The sequence below is a fragment of the Phoca vitulina genome, unplaced genomic scaffold (assembly GCF_004348235.1).
Source record: "Phoca vitulina isolate PV1807 unplaced genomic scaffold, GSC_HSeal_1.0 scaffold100, whole genome shotgun sequence".
NCBI lineage: Eukaryota > Metazoa > Chordata > Mammalia > Carnivora > Phocidae > Phoca > Phoca vitulina.
Genome location: NW_022589803.1, coordinates 1,659,235 through 1,679,378, shown reverse-complemented (window position 1 = coordinate 1,679,378; position 20,144 = coordinate 1,659,235). Strand labels below are relative to the sequence as shown.

Below are 20,144 nucleotides of genomic sequence, written 5' to 3'. Positions count from 1 at the left end.
CCTGAGCCGAAGGCAGTCGCCCAATCAACTGAGCCACCCAGGCGCCCGACAAACTTTTTTTTTAAAGATTATTTATTTGGGCACCTGGGTGGCTCAGTTGGTTAAGCATCTGCCTTTGGCTCAGGTCATGATCCCAGGGTGCTGGGATTGAGTCCCGCATCAGGCTCCCTGCTCAGTGGAGAGCCTGCTTCTCCCTCTCCCTCTGCCGCTCCCCCTGCTTATGCGCCCCCTGCTTATGCGCGCACACATGCTCTCTCTCTCAAATCTTTTTTATTTGAGAGAGAGCACACGCAAGCGCACAAGCGGGGGGGAGAGGGCAGAGAGCGGAGGGGAGAGCTGAAGGCAGATGCTTAACTGACTGAGCCACCCAGGTGCCCCCATATTCATTTCTAATTTAAGATCCTATGAGTTGTGGTCATAGGCTGTCAACGCCATACCGTGTCTATTCCCTGTTGTGTAGAGTAGGGAATGTATGTCGGTGCTTCGACACTGTCTTGGATTTTAAGAACTATGGTGATACAATTATGGAAGGGAGTGAAACTAACATTAATTGAGTATCTATCAAGGGTGCTAAGTGTTAAGCACTGTATAAAGTTTCTTGTAATTCTCAGTAGAGCCCTGTGAAGTTGGTTTCCTATTTTTCAGGTGAGACTACTGGAAGACTTGGAGCTTCAGGTGGTATGAAGGGTGGGGTGGGGGTTTAAGCCCAGGCCTGTCTGGCTCCAGAGGGCTCTGCTCTTTCTAGTCCAGTGACAGTTTGACAGCTGTTGAAGCAACTGCATGTCAAATCAAAACATGTTCCTCTGTATAATATATAAAAGTAGTGTTGAAGAGAACGGTTGGGGATTGCAAAATACTGATTTTTTTGTCTATAGGAATCTTCAGAACAGAGAACAGTAAAATAAGCAATGTAAATCATAGTAAGCGTTCATTTTTTTAAAAAAAGTTCAGAAAGATTTCCAGGTTTCTGTTACCACAGACTTGTTGCAGTAAAAAGGATTCCTTACATTGCTTCTGTGTGCCTGGCTCAGTGGGAGGTGTTAGCTCTTTTAGGAGCTTATTTCTAGTCATGGAAATGACAGTGAATTAATTAGGGCCTCAGTGTCTTCCTTTGTAAAAGACCAGATTGGATGAGCATGGTGGTTTTTTTTTTTTTAAGATTTTATTTATTTATTTGAGAGAGAGAGAGTGAGAGAGAGAGATCACAAGCAGGGGAGAAGGGTAGAGGGAGAAGCCGACTCCCTGCTGAGCAAGGAGCCTGATGCGGGACTCTTCCAGGACCCTGGGATCATGACCTGAGCCAAAGGCAGACACTTAACCAACAGAGCCATCCAGGCGCCCCGTGCATGGTGGTTCTTTTTTTTTTTAATGTTTTATTTATTTATTCATGAGAGTCAGAGAGAAGCAGAGGCAGAGGCGGAACTCGATCCCAGGACCCTGGGGTCATGACCTGAGCCGAAGGCAGACGCTTAACCATCTGAGCCATCCAGGCGCTTGTGCATGTTGGTTCTTAAGCAGGGGTGCGCCTCACTGTTACTGTGGGATCCCCTGGCACAGGTGCCCAGCCTTGCTCTGGAGATTCTGATTCTGCAGGTCTAGAATGAGGCCTAGGCACGATTCAGGCTTTCTCCCTCCACCCTCCCTCTTTGCCCCTCCTCTCCGCATATGAGTGTTGAATAACTCCCCTGGGGCCTTTGGGTGCACTCTCTGATTGAGAGTCCCCCAACATTAGTTAACACTCCAGCCAAATTTGGCTCCCAGCTGCTTCCCAAACACACCCGGTGATTTCTTCCTTCCACGGCCCTGCATACATTTCTAACACACGGACACACCTGTTCTCTTCTCTGCAGTGGTTTGGTTTTTCCCCATCCTTCAAGGCCTGTCTGACAGCCTCTCTTCCATGAACCAATTACCCTCTGCTGTTGCTTGCTGGGCCTCCCTTGCTCCAGGTTCCTAGAATAGGGTTCTCTGCTCTTCTAACCTCATCTCAGCAGCCAATAAGATGGCGCTCAGCTTTACTTTCTGTGGTTCCTTTAGGGGTACAGTGTGCTCTTTTCCACTCAACAAATATGAAATTACAGGATGCTATCGAATATGCTTTTATATTTATTTTTTTTTAATTTTATTTATTTGAGAGAGAGTGAGAGAGCACAAGAGGGCGTAGGGTCATAGGGAGAAGCAGACTCCGTGCTGAGCAGGGAGCGTGATGCAGGACTCGATCCCGGGACTCCGGGATCATGACCTGAGCCGAAGGCAGTTGCTTAACCAACTGAGCCACCCAGGCGCCCTCGAATATGCTTTTTTTAAACTGTATAAGCACCCCTACCTTGTGACTTGCTGTCCATAGCGTTGATTTGACATCTGAAGCAGCTCTGGCTTTCACAGCTGATTTTTCCTCTGTACACCTGTCTGGATTTCTTAAAGAGGACCATGGTCACAAGCTAGTTAGGAATTACTGGCTCCTGAAGGGTTCTCAGGTCCTGTGTGAGGGTTGTCTGGGGAGATTTTGAATGGTTGCCTTTCCAGGACCCATCGTAGATCTCCCAAAAAAAAAAAAAAAAGACCTTGTTAAATACTTTTCCCTAACTCAGAGGCATACATCATAGTTGTGTGACAGAGAGCCCACTGTGTATAGCTGTCTCCTGCTGTCCTCTCAAGGATGAGCTGAAGCTTCCATGCAGGAGTAGTCCACCCCTGCTGGGGTCAGGGCTGTCTCCTGTTAGTCCCTCGGGGCTGTTAGGCAGTGATCTGTTTCTGGAGCTTGCTGCACTCTGGCCTGGCATGGGCATCGGGCTCTCCGGGCAGGAGTCTAGGCAGTGGGCTTTTCCCCTTTTGAAGAGCTGGGCAGCGCACCCACGCTCTTCTGGGTTCCCTCAATACACTGAGATCCACCTCTGGGTTCAGAAATAGACCTCATTTTGAGAAGCATTGTTGTCTTTCTCCTTCACCACTTGCCCTGGCTGGGAAGTCTGCTCTCCTCTGCCGGGAGAAGGAATGAGCTAGTTGGCTGGTTCTGCTTTCCCTTGTGCTCTTCTTTTGGTTTGTCAGTATGGCGCTATCAGCCTGGAGCAGCTGACCCAGGACAGCTTCTTGCAGAACTGAAACAAACCTTTGTGGGCATATTTTGTAAGCTCCTGTCATTCTTAGAAGCTTTGGTCTTCCTGATTCTGTTCTAGAGCTGGGCCACTCTCAGTTTTCCTTTGTCAGGTCCCTTTTTTTCCCCTCATTTGTAATAATATCCTTTTGAATTTAAACTCTGAATTTACATTGGTTTCTTTAAATTCCTTCTCCAGTTTTTCCTTCTCAGGATCATTCTCAGTTATAGGGGTGCCCTTTTGCTTGCGGATTTGTCAAGCCTCTAAAGTCATCTTGCCTTTTTGAGTCTCAGACCTTCATATCGATCTGTCTTTTCTCTGAATGACTTGAATCCATCTTCAAGTTGTTCTTGGTGGAGGTGTGATCGGCATTTGGGGTCTAACAGTTCTTGACTGGAGGACCTCCTGTGCAATGCAGGACTTTTAGCATCCTGGCCACTGATGGTGTCAGGGGTTCTCAGCAGCTGGGGCTCTAGAGGATATTGGGATATCAGGGTGGGGTGGTGTCAAAATGCTTGGCATGTAATGGGCAGGGCTCGGGATGCTCAAGTGCAGAGTCCTGCCTGGATGCCGGCACCACCCCGTTGAGAAAAGGCTCTCCTAGGGCTGTCCAGCATTCCCTGGAGATTATAGGGCTTGCTTGCTTGCTTGTTTGTCTTGGTTTCTCTCACTTCTGCCTTATAATCACTTCTTCCTTGTTGGTTAGAATTATGCAAAGGAGGTTGCCTCTTCCGCTCTTTGGTGAGCTTAACTTGACAGCAAGGTAAATTGAGAGTTTATCTGATAACCAGAAATTGATAACTGAGCTTTGGAGTCCTTGAGTCTCCCAGTTCTGCCAACATTAGTGTCACCCTTCCTCTCTGGCAGGGGGTAGGAGGGATGGCATCCTCTCCCTCAGTACGGTTTTTATCTTTGTGCATGTATCTTTCTCTCTCTCTCTCTTTTTTTTAAGTAGGCTCCCTGCCCAGTGTGGGGCTTGAATTCGTGACCCTGAGATTGAGTCGAGTACCGACTGAGCCAGCTGGGGACCCCAATGTTCATATATCTCTTGATATCAGAGCACCAGTAGGTGCCCTCTCTGCACCCCTGCCCACAGTGCCCACTCCTTCCTCCCTTTTTCTTGAGCAAGGTGCAGGTTTTCACTGCCATCTTACAGTTGAGTCTCATCTTGCCATATTTTTGTAATTCTTTTGAAATTTACCTTCTTGGGTTTATTACTGATACTTCCTGTTGTTAGTATGTGGATTTCTGAAGCCATAGAGTATATGTACAGATTATTTTACAACAAATTTCCTTCCATGAAAATTGAATATAATCTCATTGGTTGTCCAGTTTCAAAGTTCTATCTGGAATTGTTTTCCTGCCTATATTTGGTTTAAAACATTTCTGATAGCTTGGTAGGATTTGTCTCTAGCTGGGAATCTTACTCTAGTATCTTGCACCAGGGACCAGAAAATCAAATACATGGAGAGCCTTTCCCATCCCAGAGCCTTTTTTTCCTCCCCAGTCCCCAGCTTCCTGTCCCTTCACTATCCTGATAATTAAGCAAGTGTTTGAGCATGACTGGGAGCTCCTGGGGCTTTTAGATCCCTGCCCTCAAGCTTGCCCTCATGGAACTTATATGCTGTTTGGGGAGTGGGACCGAGTGGTAGAGTGAGATTTATTTATTCCCCCTCCTGAAGGCTTCATTGTCCCCAGGGGAGCATTTCTGATGAGTCCTGATCATTAGCAGGAGGACCAGATGGCAGTTGGCAGGTTGAGTGGTCTCTCAGGTTCCATACTGTCCTTCCTGCAGGCTCAGGAAGAGGGGCCGGACCACGCCTTCCCCACTGCAGGGGCCACAACCACTGCAACTAGCTTCCTTATGGAAGCTGAGCGTTGCTTAGAAATGGAGCTCTTCTCTCAGTGGCAGTGGCTCTCTCTTCTCATTGCGTAGCTTGTTAAAAATCCACATTTCAGACTCCACCTCACAGTTGCTGGACCAGAATTTCCAGGGCTGGGGCCTAAGCCCAGATGGTTGTGGTGAGCAGCTAGGCTTGACAAGCAGCAGCACCCTGTGGGAAGAAACTTGGTCGGGTGTGTCGCCTGCCATGAAGCACCAGCATGTCCCAACTGTCTGTTCTGCGTGTTCATTTGAGACACTGTTCTTCTCAGCCTGCTCTATGCCGGGCACACACACATCCTCCAACTTAGAACCTGTAACGCTGGCTCGTTCCTACTTCCTCTGGAATTGTTTCCCCAGGGGACCTTGTGAACTGTTGCCTGTGTGATGGGAATGTGGGGTGCAAAGGGTCTTTTGGGCTTGATGGAGAGGCTGGTTCGGAGCCTCTGTGCCATTGTGAGCCACACCACACAAGGAGGGGCTTCTCAGTTGCAAAAGGGTGCATGGGCTAGACCAACAAGGAGGAAGCCAGGGCCATTGAGGAAGCTGTCCTGCCTGCTCAGCTGGGTGGTGCTCTAGGGATGTAGAAGAAGGTACCCAAGAGATGCAGAGGAGGCTTGTGTACCAAGGACAAGAGGCCAGGTTGGGACATTGGAGGGATTGTGTCACTGCAGGGGTCTGAGAATGGAGGAATTTTGGGAATGTGAGCAGGCTGGCCCACGTTGGGTCTTGGGTCATAATGCCTGCTGGGTGTTGACTGGAGTTGTTGGAAAAGCAGTGGTGCACAGTTGAAAAACAAGTGACAGACAATTGTAGACTAAAGACCTCTCAGGCAGGGCCCTGAAGTGGTTAGTCCCTGTGGTCATGCTTTCTGGACGAAATGGCATTTGCTGCATGGACAGTTTGTATAATAATCCCTCGTTTGCAAAGGGTTCTGTTGCATACAACAGGGTTTCCCCTTCGTTGTGTTCAGCTCTGGGTCTTAACTATTGTTTTGAAGCCGAGGAAACGGAGGGCCAGTGAAAGGCTCCTGTCCCCCTCCCCATCCCAGACTGGATAGTTGTTCTCTTTGCCGAGTGTCCATGCTGAGTCGGAGATCTGAAATCACACTTATGCACTGGGTAGAAAACCTGGTGGGTATGTGTTTGCTCCTAGTCCTCGGCATCTGACTCATAGCTTAATAAATCTTGGTTGGAAGGAGTCAGGTCTGTAGCACCTTTCTTGCACCCCTGCTGCGTGGCTGCCCTGTGCAGGGGTCCGAGGGTGTTCAAGCAGAGGTCTGGTGACCAGCCCCAAGAGGAGGCGATATGTCTGCAGAAGGAGGTTATCTATCCCACTAAGTTCTGTGGGGTCACTGAGGTGGGGGCCTGTCTAGGTCTGGGGCATGGGTTTGAGGGGACCACTGTGGCTCCAGGCCTCTTAACCAGACCGGGCGCAGACTAGTCCACACTCTGAAATTTGGTCATCAGTGGTGTTGGCACTCGGTTTAATTTGAGGGAGTCAGGAGGGATCTTAATGTGTGGTGCTTTCCCGTGTTTGACACCCCTTTATGCTTTGTTAATCAACAGGAGCTTGAAGAAATCCGCAAATGTGGAATGAAAAACTTCCGTAACATCCAGGTTGATGAAGCTAATTTATTGACTTGGCAAGGGCTTATTGTTCCTGTGAGTATTGAACACTTCCACTTCTTACCAGATTATTCTTCAAGGTGATGTGTGTGTTGGGCTTACCTCTCTGCTCCCAAGTAGGCTCTTAGGTGAGGCAGCCAACAGACGCACAGAAGCGGGCTGTCACTCTAGGATATAATGAGGCAGGGACCTTAGCCTCAGGTGCGTGAGTAGAATCCCGTCTTTGCACTGGTTTTGTAACATTCTGGGGGCCCCCCCCCCCCGAGCTTTCCATGTCTGTGGTTATTGCCAGGGGAAATATGTTTTTGCGCTCCTGGCTTCCCTGGCTTCTCTGTGCCTGGCCCCGTTTGTCCAGACGGGGCTGCCTTCTCTGACCTCTCTTGGGAGATGGCGGCTGTTCCCATCTAGATCTTTTCTTTGCTTCCCTGCCTGGTTTTGCATCTGTGTGTCTAACCCTCTGGACACTTGCATTCCAGGCTTTATTCCTGGTACCCTCCAATATGTGCCTTCCATTGGTTTCAAATCCCTTTGCCTAATGGCCTACCTGGTCCCCTCACCCATTGTCTTGTTTGGGGCTTCTGCCTCTACTTTCTGACCCCCACAGCTCCTTCTCCCTCTGCCTCACAGACGTCTGCCTTCATATGGTCTCAGGCTTGCTCCTAACAATGGCCTTCCTGTCCTCTTGATTTAGTGTCTGCTCTTTCTCCATCCTTTCATCTCCTCCCCCCTTGAGAGCCTCGTCCTGTACTAACTCCAGTTTGCAATCCCAGTTTCTCCCACCCTCCTGGAACCACCTCACACTGAGCACGTGGGCTCCCCTCTGTTCTCACGCCTCAGGCTCAGCAGCCCTAGAGCCTTTGGAGCCTGTGCAGCGCCCGGTTCTGTGACCTTGTGCCACTCACTGCTGTCCTGCTGCTGCTTCCTCTGAGCTCTTAGACATGGACTTTGTTTAGTCCCCTGCCTTTCTCTCGTGCTGTTTCTTGGGGCCCCTGCTTCTTCCAGCATCATAGATGACTAGATTATTGCTGTACATGAAGGAGTCCTGTCCTTGCCTCTATTTCTGCCCTCTCCCCAGAACCACACCATCTGTCCATGAGGTGGCCTCACTTGGACGCCATGTGCCTTCCAGTCTCCCCAGCTCCCGACCAGGACTTCATCTCGAGTGCTCCCTTCCTTCCTGTTCTTCTGTCTCCACTGCCTCCTCTTTTCATCCCCACTTTCCCCATGAGCCTCAGGCCCTTTTCCTGTGCCTGTCCCTGCCCTACATTGTTGTGCAGAATCTTTCCTTATGGGCAGATTGGCTACTTTAACCAAAGGAGAACACAGAACATGCTTACTGTAGATGTTTTCTTCTCAGTGCCAGTTTTAAAGGTCCTTGTAACTTGAACAGCAGCTATTGGATTCATGCTTTATTTTCCTGATCATTTGAATAACGAAGGAAAGATACGCTTTTGTAGTGTTTCAGTACACACTCAGAAATTTTAAATGTGGGAGCATCCAGTCTGGTTTTGAGGGTGAGTCCTTGAGATTTCTCCAGGCTTGGAGATGGTGGGACTCAGGGCACAGTGTGTAGATGGTAGAGGAGCCCCTGGCTAGGAAGGTTTAGCCAGTGACCCCAGGGCTTACCTGCTGTAGGGAATTGTTAGGTGCCAAGTGGAAGGATGGCCAGGACCATCTGACCTGTCCCTTTTCTAATTGAGATTTTTGTATCCTACTGATAAAAGAAGAGTTAATCCATGGATCTTTTGAAAAATGATAAGAATGAGTGGGACGACTGGGGCGCCTGGGTGGCTCAGTCATTGGGTGTCTGCCTTCGGCTCAGGTCATGATCCCAGGGTACTGGGATCGAGCCCCGCATCGGGCTGCCTGCTCTGCGGGATGCCTGCTTCTCCCTCTCCCACTCCCCCTGCTTGTGTTCCCTCTCTCGCTGTCTCTCTCTGTCAAATAAATAGATAAAATCTTAAAAAAAAAAAAAGAATGAGTGGGACGGTTTTGAGCATTCAGATTTGGGCAGTCTACCCTGTGATCTCAGTGGCCTGAGAGTGCAGGCCGGCTCCAAGGGTAGGTGGATGTCATCAGGCTCTGCCCAGTGTATGCCCCAAGGCCTCCCTTTGGTGTCCTGTTGGTGGAGGCTGTGGAATGGGCTATGGTTTCATAAGTCCAAGGTGGAGACTGTTTGGTAGAATGCAGCATGCTTGGGTTGAGGGTCCACCCAGCTGGGGTGAAAGCAGGGCCTGAGAGTAAAGGCAGGGTAGTTCAGACGCATGCCTTGACTACCTGGTACTGGTCCTCAGGGAGCAGCTTAGTAAAGACGACCTAGCTGTAGCTCAGAGAAGGGGCAGACCCAGACCCCCCAGAGAGGGAAGATGGGAGTGAACCAGATGTGTTGCTTCCTCGAGACATTTCACTGTTACCATGGCACTTCAGGCTTATTCCCTTTAAACGTTTGTTTTTATATAATTTTTTTTTCATTTGAAATTCAGAAGTGATAGCTAAGGGAGAAAATGATCTCGTAATCCTATCATGAAGAAATTAAGTAAGTTTTTGGGCACCTGCCCTGCAGGAACTGGAGGCATGGTGGTGAGCCTTCTCGAATTTCTTTTTCTTTCTTTTTTTAAATTTTATTTATTTATTTGACAGAGAGAGACACAGCGAGAGAGGGAACACAAGCAGGGGGAGTGCAAGAGGGAGAAGCAAGCTTCCTGCTGAGCAGGGAGCCCGATGCGGGGCTCGATCCCAGGATCCTGGGATCACGACCTGAGCCGAAGGCAGATGCCCAACCAACTGAGCCACCCAGGCGCCCCAGCCTTCTCGAATTTCTTACCCAATGAACATGTTCACTCTTAACCATTAGCATATTCCTCCTAGTCTTTTTACTGTAATTTTTAATGGACCATTTGATAGTTTCATAATTATTACATATTTTCATCATTTAGTCATTTGCCTTGAAACTCTTTGTGAACGTAACTTTTGATAACTGTACAATATCCCATAGTATTTTTATCATTTATTCAGTCATTCCTTAATTTTGGATTGTTTTTCCATTTTTAAGATAATTTATCCATGGACATCTGTATGTGAAAATCTTAGTGAGTATCTTTATTTTAGGTTTGATTTTTTTTTTTTAAGATTTTATTTATTTGACAGAGAGAGAGAGAGAGACAGCGTGAGAGGGAACGCAAGCAGGGGGAGTGGGAGAGGGAGAAGCAGGCTTCTGGCCAAGCAGGGAGCCCGATGCGGGGCTCGATCCCAGGACCCTGGGATCATGACCTGAGCCGAAGGCAGATGCTTAACCAACTGAGCCACCCAGGCGCCCCTAAGATTTTAGTTTTTTAAAGTAACCTTCATACCCAACGTGGGGCTCAAACTCACAACCCTGAGATCAAGAGTCGCACACTCTGCTGACTGAGCCAGCCAGGCGCCCGTATTTTATGTTTGATCTTAAGATAACTGTAGTCTGACCAGGAGGAAGAGGATTCTATTATATATATCTGTAAGCCTATGTATTGTCAAATTATTTCCCAGAAAGGTTGTGCCAGTTTATACTCTTAAGGGCACTGTCTTAACCAGTGCCTGAGCATGTCCTTGTCCGTCATGGAGGTTGCTGGGTGTTATTAAAGGGGGTTCTGAATGGCAGTACTTCAGCTCCCAGGCTGTGGGGTCCGATTGCCCCAGGTGAGAACCCTAGCCCTGCCCCTGACTGGTTTGGGGATCTCTAGCAAGTTAAGCAGTTTGTCCCAGTATCCTCACCATCTAAAAGGAGTACTCATCTTTCTGGTTGTTGTCAAAGTTCAGTAAGTGCATGTATGTGAATGCTTGGTCTCACTCTTATTATTAAAGGCTTTGTGGGGCTTGCTGCAAAACTGTTTGGCAGTATGTAGCAAAGAGCTGATGAAACAAGCATGCAGAAAGAAATCATTGTTGCCAGCGTGGTAGGTGCAAAGGTACTCGATTGAATTTGTGTCTTAGTCCCATTCAGGCTGTTATAGAACAAGATACCAGATACTCGTTAGTTTATAACAACAGAAATTTATTTCTCACAGTTCTGGGAGCTGGAAGTCAGAGATCAGAGCGCCAGTCTGGGGAGGGCACCTTGTTCTTGGTCACACACTTCCCCTGTATCCTCCATGTGGCAGAAGGAGCAAGTTAGCTCTCTGGGGCCTGTTATAAAGCACTAATCCCATTCATGAGGGCTCTTCCCTAATGATCTAATCCGCTTCCCAAAGGCCCCACCTCTTAACACCCATCACCGTAGGCATTAAGTTTTCAATGTATGACTTTTGGGGCTACACAAACATTCACACCATAGTAATGTGCATTTCTAATTTTGTTACTGTAGTTGAAGGTTTTATATTAATTTATTGACTGTTTATATTTCCATAATCTATCAGAGTTTTAGTATGCTGCTTTGTTGAGTTGTAGGAATTCTGTATATTAGTCCTTTGTGTCTAGGAAAAATATTTTTCAGCTTACTGTTTTCTTTCTTTTGTTTATTCAAGAATTGTTTTTTTTTTTTTAAGATTTTTTTATTTATTTGGCAGAGAGTGAGACAGCGAGAGAAGGAACACAAGAAGGGGGAGTGGGAGAGGGAGAAGCAGGCTTCCTGGGGAGCGGGGAGCCCGATGCGGGGCTCGATCCCAGCACCCTGGGATCATGACCTGAGCCTAAGGCAGACGCTTAACGACTGAGCCACCCAGGTGCCCCTATTCAAGAATTCTTAACTTGAAAGTATCTCTTAAAATTTAAAAATTTTTTTGCTTCATTAATTTTTTTTATTGTGGTAAAATACACTTAACATAAAGTTTGCCATTTGTAAGTATACAATTCAGTGACATTAATTATGTTCAAAATGTGCAACCACCACTGTCTGTTTCCAAAATTTTTCATCACTCAGAGAAACTCTGTATCCATTCAATAATAACACCCTACTCCCCGTGGCCCCCCAACCCCTGGGAACCTCTAATCTACTGTCTTTATGAATTTACCTTTTGTAGATATTTCATATAAATCATACAGTATTTGTCCTTTTGATCTGGCTTATTTCACTTAGCATAATTTTTTCAGGGTCATCTACATGGTACCACGAACCAGAACATCATTCCTTTTTTATGGATGAATAATGTTCCACTTTGTTTTTATACCACATTTTATTTATCCATTCATCTGTTGATGGAAACTAGGGTAAAAAAAAAAGAAACTAGGGTGGTTTCTACCTTTTGGCTATTGTGAACATTGGCATACAAATGTCTGCTTGAGTCCCTGTTTTCAATTCTTTTGGGTGTATATGTAGGAGTAGAATTGCTGGATCATATGGTAATGCCATGTTTTTAAACTTTTTGAGGAACTGCCAAACTGATTTTGTGCACAGTGGCTGGCCCGTGCACAAGCGTTCCAATTTTCCTACATCCTCACCAATATTTGTTATTTTACTTTTTAAAAAAGTTATAGCCATTCCAGTAGATGTGAAGTGGTATCTCATGTGGTTTTGATTTATTTTTCTCCTCATGACTATGTATGTTGATTATCTTTTCATGTGCTTGTTGGCCATTTGTATGGTTCTTTGGTGAAATGTTAATTCAAGCAAGGTCTTTGCCCTCTTTTGTTTTCTTTTCTTTCTTTTTTCCTTTTTTTTTTAAAAGTAGGCTCTAATGCCCAGTGTGGAGCCTAGCAGGGGGCTTGACCCTGAGATCAAGACCTGAGCTGAGATCAAGAGTCAGACACTTAACCTGAGCCACCCAGGTCCCCCAAGACTTAAGTTTTTTAGAAGAGTTTTAGGTTCACAGTAACATTAAGAGAAAGGGATAGAGATTTCTTACATACCCCCTGGCCCCACACATGCCTAACCTCCCTTATTATGGACATTCCCTATCAGAGTGATATATTTGTTACTATTGATGAACCTACATTGACACATCATAATCACCTAAACACATTAGGATTCATCGTTGGTGTTGTATATTCTGTGAGTTTGGAAAAATGTATAATGGCACATATCCTCCATTATCATAGTATCATAACGGACTATTTTCACTGCACTAAAATCCTCTGTATTCTGCTTTTTCATTCCTCCCTGCCCCTCTCCCCCTGTCCCTTGCCCTATGCCCACCCACAGCAACCACTAATCTTTTTACTATCTTCATAATTTTGCCTTTTCTGGAATGTCATTTGGTTGGAATCACACAGTATGTAGTCTTTTTCAGACTGGCTTCTTTCAGTTATAATAATACACAGTTAAGTTTCCTCCATGTCTTTTCACGGCTTGATAGTGCTTTCTTTTTAGCACTGAATAATATTCTGTTGTCTGGATATACCACAGTTTATCTGTTCACCTACTAAAGAGCATCTTGTTTGCTTCCAAGTTTTGGCAATTATGAATAAAGCAGCTATAAACATTTTTAGTTGGGTGTTTGTGTTCTCCTTTCCTTGTCTTTGAGTTGTAGAAGTCCTTTATATGTTATAGATATTAAACCTTTATCAGATACATGATTTGCACATATTTTCTCCCATTCTGTGGGCTGTCCTTTCACACTTTTGGTAGTGTCTTTTTTTTTTTTTTAATTCATGAATAGTTGACATACAATGTTACATTAGTTGGATAGTGTTCTTTGATGCACAAAAATTTTTAATTTTAATGAAGTACATTTTATCTGTTTTTTCTTTTGTTGCCTGTGCTTTCAGTATCATATTTAAGAAACCATTGCCAAATCCAAGTCATACAGGTCTTCCCCTTCGTCTTTTTTTTTTTAAGATTTTATTTACTTATTTGACAAAGAGATAAGCAGGGGGAGTGGGAGAGGGAGAAGCAGGCTTCCCGCTGGAGCAGGGAGCCTGATGTGGGGCTTGATCCCAGGACCCTGGGATCATGACCTGAGCTGAACGCAGACGCTTAATGACTGAGCCACCCAGGCCCTTGTTTTGTTTTTTTAAGTAAGCTCCACACCCAGTGTGGGGCTTGGACTCACAACCCTGAGAGCAAGAGCCTCGTGCTCTACCCACTGAGCCAGCCAGGTCCCCCCTCCCCCATTTTCTTCTAAGAATGTTTATAGTTTTAGCTCTTAAATTTATTTCTTTGATCCATTTTAAGTTAATTTTTATATATGGTGTAAGGTAAAGGTCCACCTTCCTTATTTTGCGTGTGGATATCCAGTTTTCCCAGTACCATTTGTTAGAGAGACTGCTTTTGATCTTGGCATCTTTGTCAAAAATCAGCTGAACATATATGTGGGGGTTTACTTCTGGACTCTCAGTTCTATTCTGTTGGTCCGTGTGTCTGTCTTTTTGCCAGCCACACTGTTTTGGTTACTGTAGCTTTGTAGTAAGTTTTGAAGTCAGAAGTTTGAGTCCTCCAACTTCGGTCTACTTTTTTTTTTCCTTTGGGTAAAGATTTTATTTATTTATTTGAGAGAGAGAAAGAGCACAAGCAGGGGGAGCAGCAGAGGGAGAAGCAGGCTCCCGGCTGAGCAGGGAGCCTGACACGAGGCTCGATCCCAGGACCGCAGGATCATGACCTGAGCCGAAGGCAGATGCTTAACAGCTGAGCCACCCAGGCGCCCCATACTTTTTTTTTTTCTTTTTTTTTAAGTAAACTCTATCCCTAACGTGGGGCTCGAACTCACAACCCCAAGATCGAGAGTCGCATGCTCTACCAACTGAGCTAGTCAGGTGCCCCTTTGCTCTTCTTTTATAAGATTGTTTTGGCTATTCAGAGTTCCTTGAGATCCCATATGAATTTTAGGGTGGGTTTTTCTATTTTGTAAAGATAACACTTGGGATTTTGGTAGAAATTGAATCTTGAGATCACTTTGGGTGGTACTGTCATCTGAATATTAAGTCTTCCAATCCATGAACCCAGTATGACTTTTCATATATTTAGGTCTTTAATTTCATTCAGCAGTGCTTTGTCATTTTCAATGTGTAAGTTTTATGCCTCTGTATTAATTAGCTCAGACAATCATAACAAAACACCATAGACTGGATGGCTTAAACGACAGAAATTAATTTTTTCACACTTCTAGAAGCTAGATGTCCTAGATCAGGGTCTGGCCAGGTCACTTTCTGGTGAGGACCTTTTCTGGCTTGCAAATGGCTACCTACTTTGTGCTCACATGGAGAGGGAGAGCAAGGGAGTTCTTTGGTGCTTCTTCTTGTAAGTACAGTAAGTCCTCCCCGCACTAATCTGTGGTTTCAGTTGCCCATAGTCAACTGATGGTCTTCCAAAGCATATGATCTTCCTTCTGACATCTTCAGGTCAGTATAGTAGCCTAACACTACCCCTACGATGCCTACGTGATTCACCTTACTTCATCTGATCACATCATCACAATAAGAAGAGTGACTACAGTACCATGATGTATTTTGAGAGAGACCACATTCACATAACTTTTATTACAGTATATTGTTATAATCATTCTATTTTTTTTGTCAATCTCTTACTGTGCCTAATTTATAAATTAAACTTTATCATAGGTATGTATGCATAGGAAACAACGTAGTATATAGAGGGTTTGGTACTATCTGTGGTTTCAGATACCCACTGTGGGGCTTAGAAAGGATACTGCGTGGATAAAGGGGGACTACTGTACATTAATCCTGTTGGATCAGGGCTCCACCTTATGACCTCATTTAATCTTAATTACTTGCTTACCCCAAATATAGTCACCCTGCGGTTTGGGGCTTCAGTATATGAATTTGGAGGAAATACAGTCTATAACAGCCTCCTTGGTTAAATTTGTTTCTAGGTATTTTATTCTTTTCAATGTTATTTTGAATGGACTTGTTAATTTCCCTTTTTGGATTATTCATTGTGTATAGAAATGCGACTGATATTTTTGTGTTGCTTTTGTATCTTGCAGTTTTGCTGAACTCATTTATTAGTTCTGTGTGTGTGTGTGTGTTTGTGTGGTCTTTAGGGTTTTCTACATATGAGATCAGGTCCTCTCTGAGTAGAGGTAGTTTTATATCTTCCATTCCAATTTGGATATCTTTTACTTCTTTTTCTTGCCTAATTGTCGTGGCTAGAAGCAGCAACACTTCGTCAAATAGAAGTGGCAAAAACAAGCATCCATGTTTTATTCCTGATTTTAGGGGGAAAATGTTCAGACTTTTCACCATTGAGTGTGATGTTGGCTGTAGCTTTTTCATAAATAGCTTTTGTGGTGGTCTCTCCCTAGTTTATAAAGTGTTTTTATCATGGAAGTGTGTTAAGTTTTTGTCAAGTGCTCATTCTCCATCACTTGAGATGATTGTGTTTTTTCCTTTATTCTATTAATGTGGTGTGTTACCTTGATTGATTTTTGTATATTTAGGCATCCTTGCATTCCTGGAATAAATCCCTCTTGGTGGTGGTGTATAATCATTTTAATATGCTTCTGAATTCATTTTGCAAGTGTTTTCAAAACTCGTAAGGGATTTTGTAATTTTCTTATAGTGTCTTTGGCTTCAGTACTAGGGTGATGCTGGCCTTACAGAATGAGTTACGAAGTATTCCCTTTGGAAGAGTTCTAGGGGCGCCTGGGTGGCTCAGTCGTTAAGCGTCTGCCTTTGGCTCAGGTCATGATCGCAGGGTGTTGGGATCAAGCCCCGCATCGGGCTCCCTGCTCGGCAGGAAGCCTGCTTCTCCCTCTCCCTCTCCCTGCTTGTGTTCCCTCTCTCGCTGTGTCTCTCTGTCACATAAATAAATAAAATCTTTAAAAAAAGTGTGGGGGGGGGCGCTGGGTGGCTCAGTCGTTAAGCGTCTGCCTTCGGCTCGGATCGTGATCCCAGGGTCCTGGGATCGAGTCCCGCATCGGACTCCCTGCTCAGCGGGGAGCCTGCTTCTCTCTCACCCTCTGTTTGCCTCTCTGCCTGCTTGTGCTCTCCCTCTCTCTCTCTCTCTGTCAAATAAATAAATAAAATCTTAAAAAAAAAGAGTTCTAGAAGGATCAGTGTTAATTCTTTAAACATTGGGTATAGTTCATCAGTAAAACCATCTGATTCAGGACTCTTTCGTTGGGAGGTTTTTGATTGCTGGTTCAATCTCATTACTCATTATAGGTTTATTTCTGTTTTCTTTTCTTGATTCAGTTTTAGTAGATTTAGTGTTCCTGGGAGTTTGTCCATCTCCTCTAAGTTATCTAATTTGTTGGTGTACACAACTGTTTATAGTACTCTCTTACAATCTTGTTTATTTCTGTAAAATTGGGAGTAATGCTTCCACTTTCATTTCTGATTTGAGTAATGTGAGTCTCCTTTCTTTTCTTTAGTCAGCCTAGGCAAAGGTTTACCAGTTTCGTTGATCTTTTCAAAGAACCAGCTTTTGGTTTCATTGATTTATCTCTATTGTTTTTCTACACTCTGTTTCATTTAATTCCTCTGTAATTGTTATTTACTTTCTGCTCGCTTTGGGTTTCATTTGCTCTTCCTTTCTTCATTCCTTAAGGTGTCCAGTTAGGTTATTGATTCCAGATCTTTCTTTATTGTTGTTACTGGTGTTTACAGCTGTAAATTTCCCTCAGCACTACTTCCACTGCATCCCTAAGTTTTGGTCTGTTGTGCTTTAATTTTCATTCATCTCAAGGTATTTTCTAATTTCCCTTGTGATTTTTTTCCTTGACCCATTTTTTTTTGTTTTTTAAGAATATGTTTAATTTCGGGGCACCTGGGTGGCTCAAATGGTTAAGCATCTGCCTTTGGCTCAGGTCATGATCCCGGGGTTCCGGGATCGAGTTTCACATCAGGCTCCCTGGTCGGCGCAGAGCCTGCTTCTCCCTTTCCTACTGCTCCTCCTGCTTGTGCTCTCTTGCTCTGTCAAATAAATAAATAAAATCTTTAGAAAAAAAAAAAAAGAATATGTTTAATTTCCACATATTTGTGAGTTTTCCAGTTTTCTTTTTGTTAATTGACTTCTAGTTGCATTCCACACTGGCCAAAAAATATACTTTGTGTGACTTAACATGGTTTATTGTGGAGAATGTTTCACGGGCACTTGAAAAGGTTCTGCTACTGTTAGATGGAGTGTTCTGTATATGTTAGGTCTGATTGGTTGTTCAAGTACTCCCATTTTCTTGTTGATCTTCTGTCTTGTTCTAGTATTCAAAATGGGGTATTGAAATCCCCAAAGATTATTTTAGAACTTGTATTTCTTATCTTTCTCCCTTCATTTCTGTCAATTTTTGCTTCATGTATTTTGGTTCATGTTTGTTGTGTATAGGTTTATAATTGTATCTTCTTGATGGATTGAACCTTTGTCAATATATAATGTCCTTTGTTGTAATATTTTTTACTTAAAATCTATCTAGTTTGATGATAATATAGTCACTGTAGCTCTCTTTTGGTTATTAATTGCATGGAATATCTTTTTCTATCTTCTAACTTTTTTTTTTTTTTTTTAAATTTTACTTATTTATCTGACAGAGAGAGACAGCTAGAGAGGGAACACAAGCAGGGGAGTGGGAGAGGGAGAAGCAGGCTTCCCGCTGAGCAGAGAGCCCAGTATGGGGCTCCATCCCAGGACCCTGGGATCATGACCTGAGCTGAAGGCAGACACTTAATGACTGAGCTACCCAGGCGCCCCTACTTCTAACTTCTTTATGTCTTTGTAAAGCGAGTCTCTTGCAATCATCATATAGATGGATGGCATTTTCTTATCCATTCTGGCGATATCTGTCTTTTTTTTTTTTTAAGATTTTATTTATTCATTTGCCAGAGAGAGCGAGAGGGAGAGTGCACATGAGAGAGCACAAACGGGGAGTGGCAGGCTGAAGGAGAAGCAGGCTCCCCACTGAGCAAGGAGCCTGATGTGCGATCATGACCTGAGCTGAAGGCAGCCATTGCTTATCCGCCAGGTGTCCCATCTATGTCTTTTATTAAATGGAGAGATTATCCATTTATATTTCAAGTAATTACTGATAAGAAAGGATTTGCTTCTGTTATTTATATCTTTGTTTTCTGGATGTCTTATATACTTTTTGTTCCTAAATTCCTCCATTATTGCCATATATATAGTTGATTTTTTGGTAGTATACCATTTTGATTCCCTTCTTTCCTTTTATGTATACTTACTCATTTTCTTAGCGGTTACCTTGGGGATTACAATTAACATCTTAATTTGTTGACAACTTGGTTTGAATAATACTAACTTAATTTCAATAGTATTTAAACACTCTGCTCCTATACATCTCCATTACCTCCCACTTTATACATATATATATTTTTTGTTTATGTTTATTTTTTATTTATTTATTTATTATTTTTTATTTTTGTTAATTTTTTAAAAGATTTTATTTACTTTATTTGTCAGAGAGAGCACAAGCAGGGGGAGTGGCAGGCAGAGGGAGAAGCAGGCTCTCCACTGAGCAGGGAGCCCGATGTGGGACTCGATCCCAGGACCCTGGGATCATGACCTGAGCCACCCAGGCATCCCTACCTCCCACTTTTATATTGTTACTGTCACAAAGAGCAGTTAAAAACTCAAAGTACATTAATCTATAATACTAGCTTTTATGTTTTTCTGTGTAGTTAAATTTATTATTGTTCTTTATTTCTTCATATGGCTTTAAGTTACTGTCCTTTCATTTAGCCTGTTGGACTCCCGTTTCTCTTTCTTTTAGGGATGATTCTCCCAGATTTTTATTTATTTATTTATTTATTTTACAGAGAGACAGCGAGAGAGGGAACACAAGCAGGGGGAGTGGGAGAAGCAGGCTTCCCCCTGAGCAGGGAGCCCGATGCGGGGCTCAATCCCAGGACCCTGGGATCATGACCCGAGCCGAAGGCAGCCGCTTAACCAACTGAGCCACCCAGGCGCCCCCCCCCCCCAAGATTTTATTTTATTTTACTTACTTATTTATTTTTTTTATGTAATCTCTACACCCAACGTGGGGCTTGAATTTTCAACCCCAGGATCGCATGCTCTATGGACCTAACCAGCCAGGCACCTCTCCTTTTCTTTGTGTACTTTGTGATTTTTGTTGTTGTTGTTGTTGAAAATTGGACATTTGAATATTATAATGTGGAATCAGATTCTCCCCTTTGCCCAGGATTTGCTGGGAGTTTTTTGTTTTGTTTTTTAAGTAATCTCTACAGCCAAGGTAGGGCTTGAACTCATAACCCCAAGATCAGCAGTCACATTTTTTATTGACTTAGCCAGCCAGGCGCCCTGGGGTTTGCTGTTCTTGATTGTTGAAGGTTTCACTTGTGTCCTACCAATGGTTGGGCTGAAATTTCCTTGAATGTCAAAAGCTTTAAAAAAAATTTTTTTTTTTAAGAAGAGTCTCTGTCAGTCTATGCAGACTGGCTCCATGCTGGGGTACTACTTTAACGTGTAGCCAGGTCAGTTGCAATTCTCCCAAAGCCTTTACTTGTTGCTTGCATTGAGGCTACAGTTAGCTGGTGGTCAAAGTTTCAGATCTTCTCAGGACTTTGCTGAGCATGTAGCCTGTCCTAGGCATATGCATGGCTTTCTCAATTCCCCAGTATACCTGGGCACATTTGAATCCCCTGATTTCCCCAGGTTTCTCCCTGGCTTTTCCTCTTTTGCTTTAGGAAGTCTATTGTATGTCT

The 20,144-nt window shown here is 44.1% G+C and overlaps 1 protein-coding gene across 2 annotated transcripts in view; it reads left to right on the top strand.

Annotated features, from left to right (window-relative positions):
* The window catches only part of UBE2L3 (ubiquitin conjugating enzyme E2 L3), a 54,894-nt gene that overhangs the window by 10,359 nt on the left and 24,391 nt on the right, over window positions 1-20,144 (top strand). Inside the window, exon 2 of one of the 2 annotated variants that reach the window (XM_032397583.1) lies at window positions 6,546-6,641. The exons of the other annotated variant lie outside the window; for it this stretch is intronic. Within the exon in view, the coding sequence (XP_032253474.1) occupies window positions 6,546-6,641 (96 nt within the window). The remainder of the gene's footprint in view (window positions 1-6,545; window positions 6,642-20,144) is intronic. 2 annotated transcript variants of the gene reach the window in all.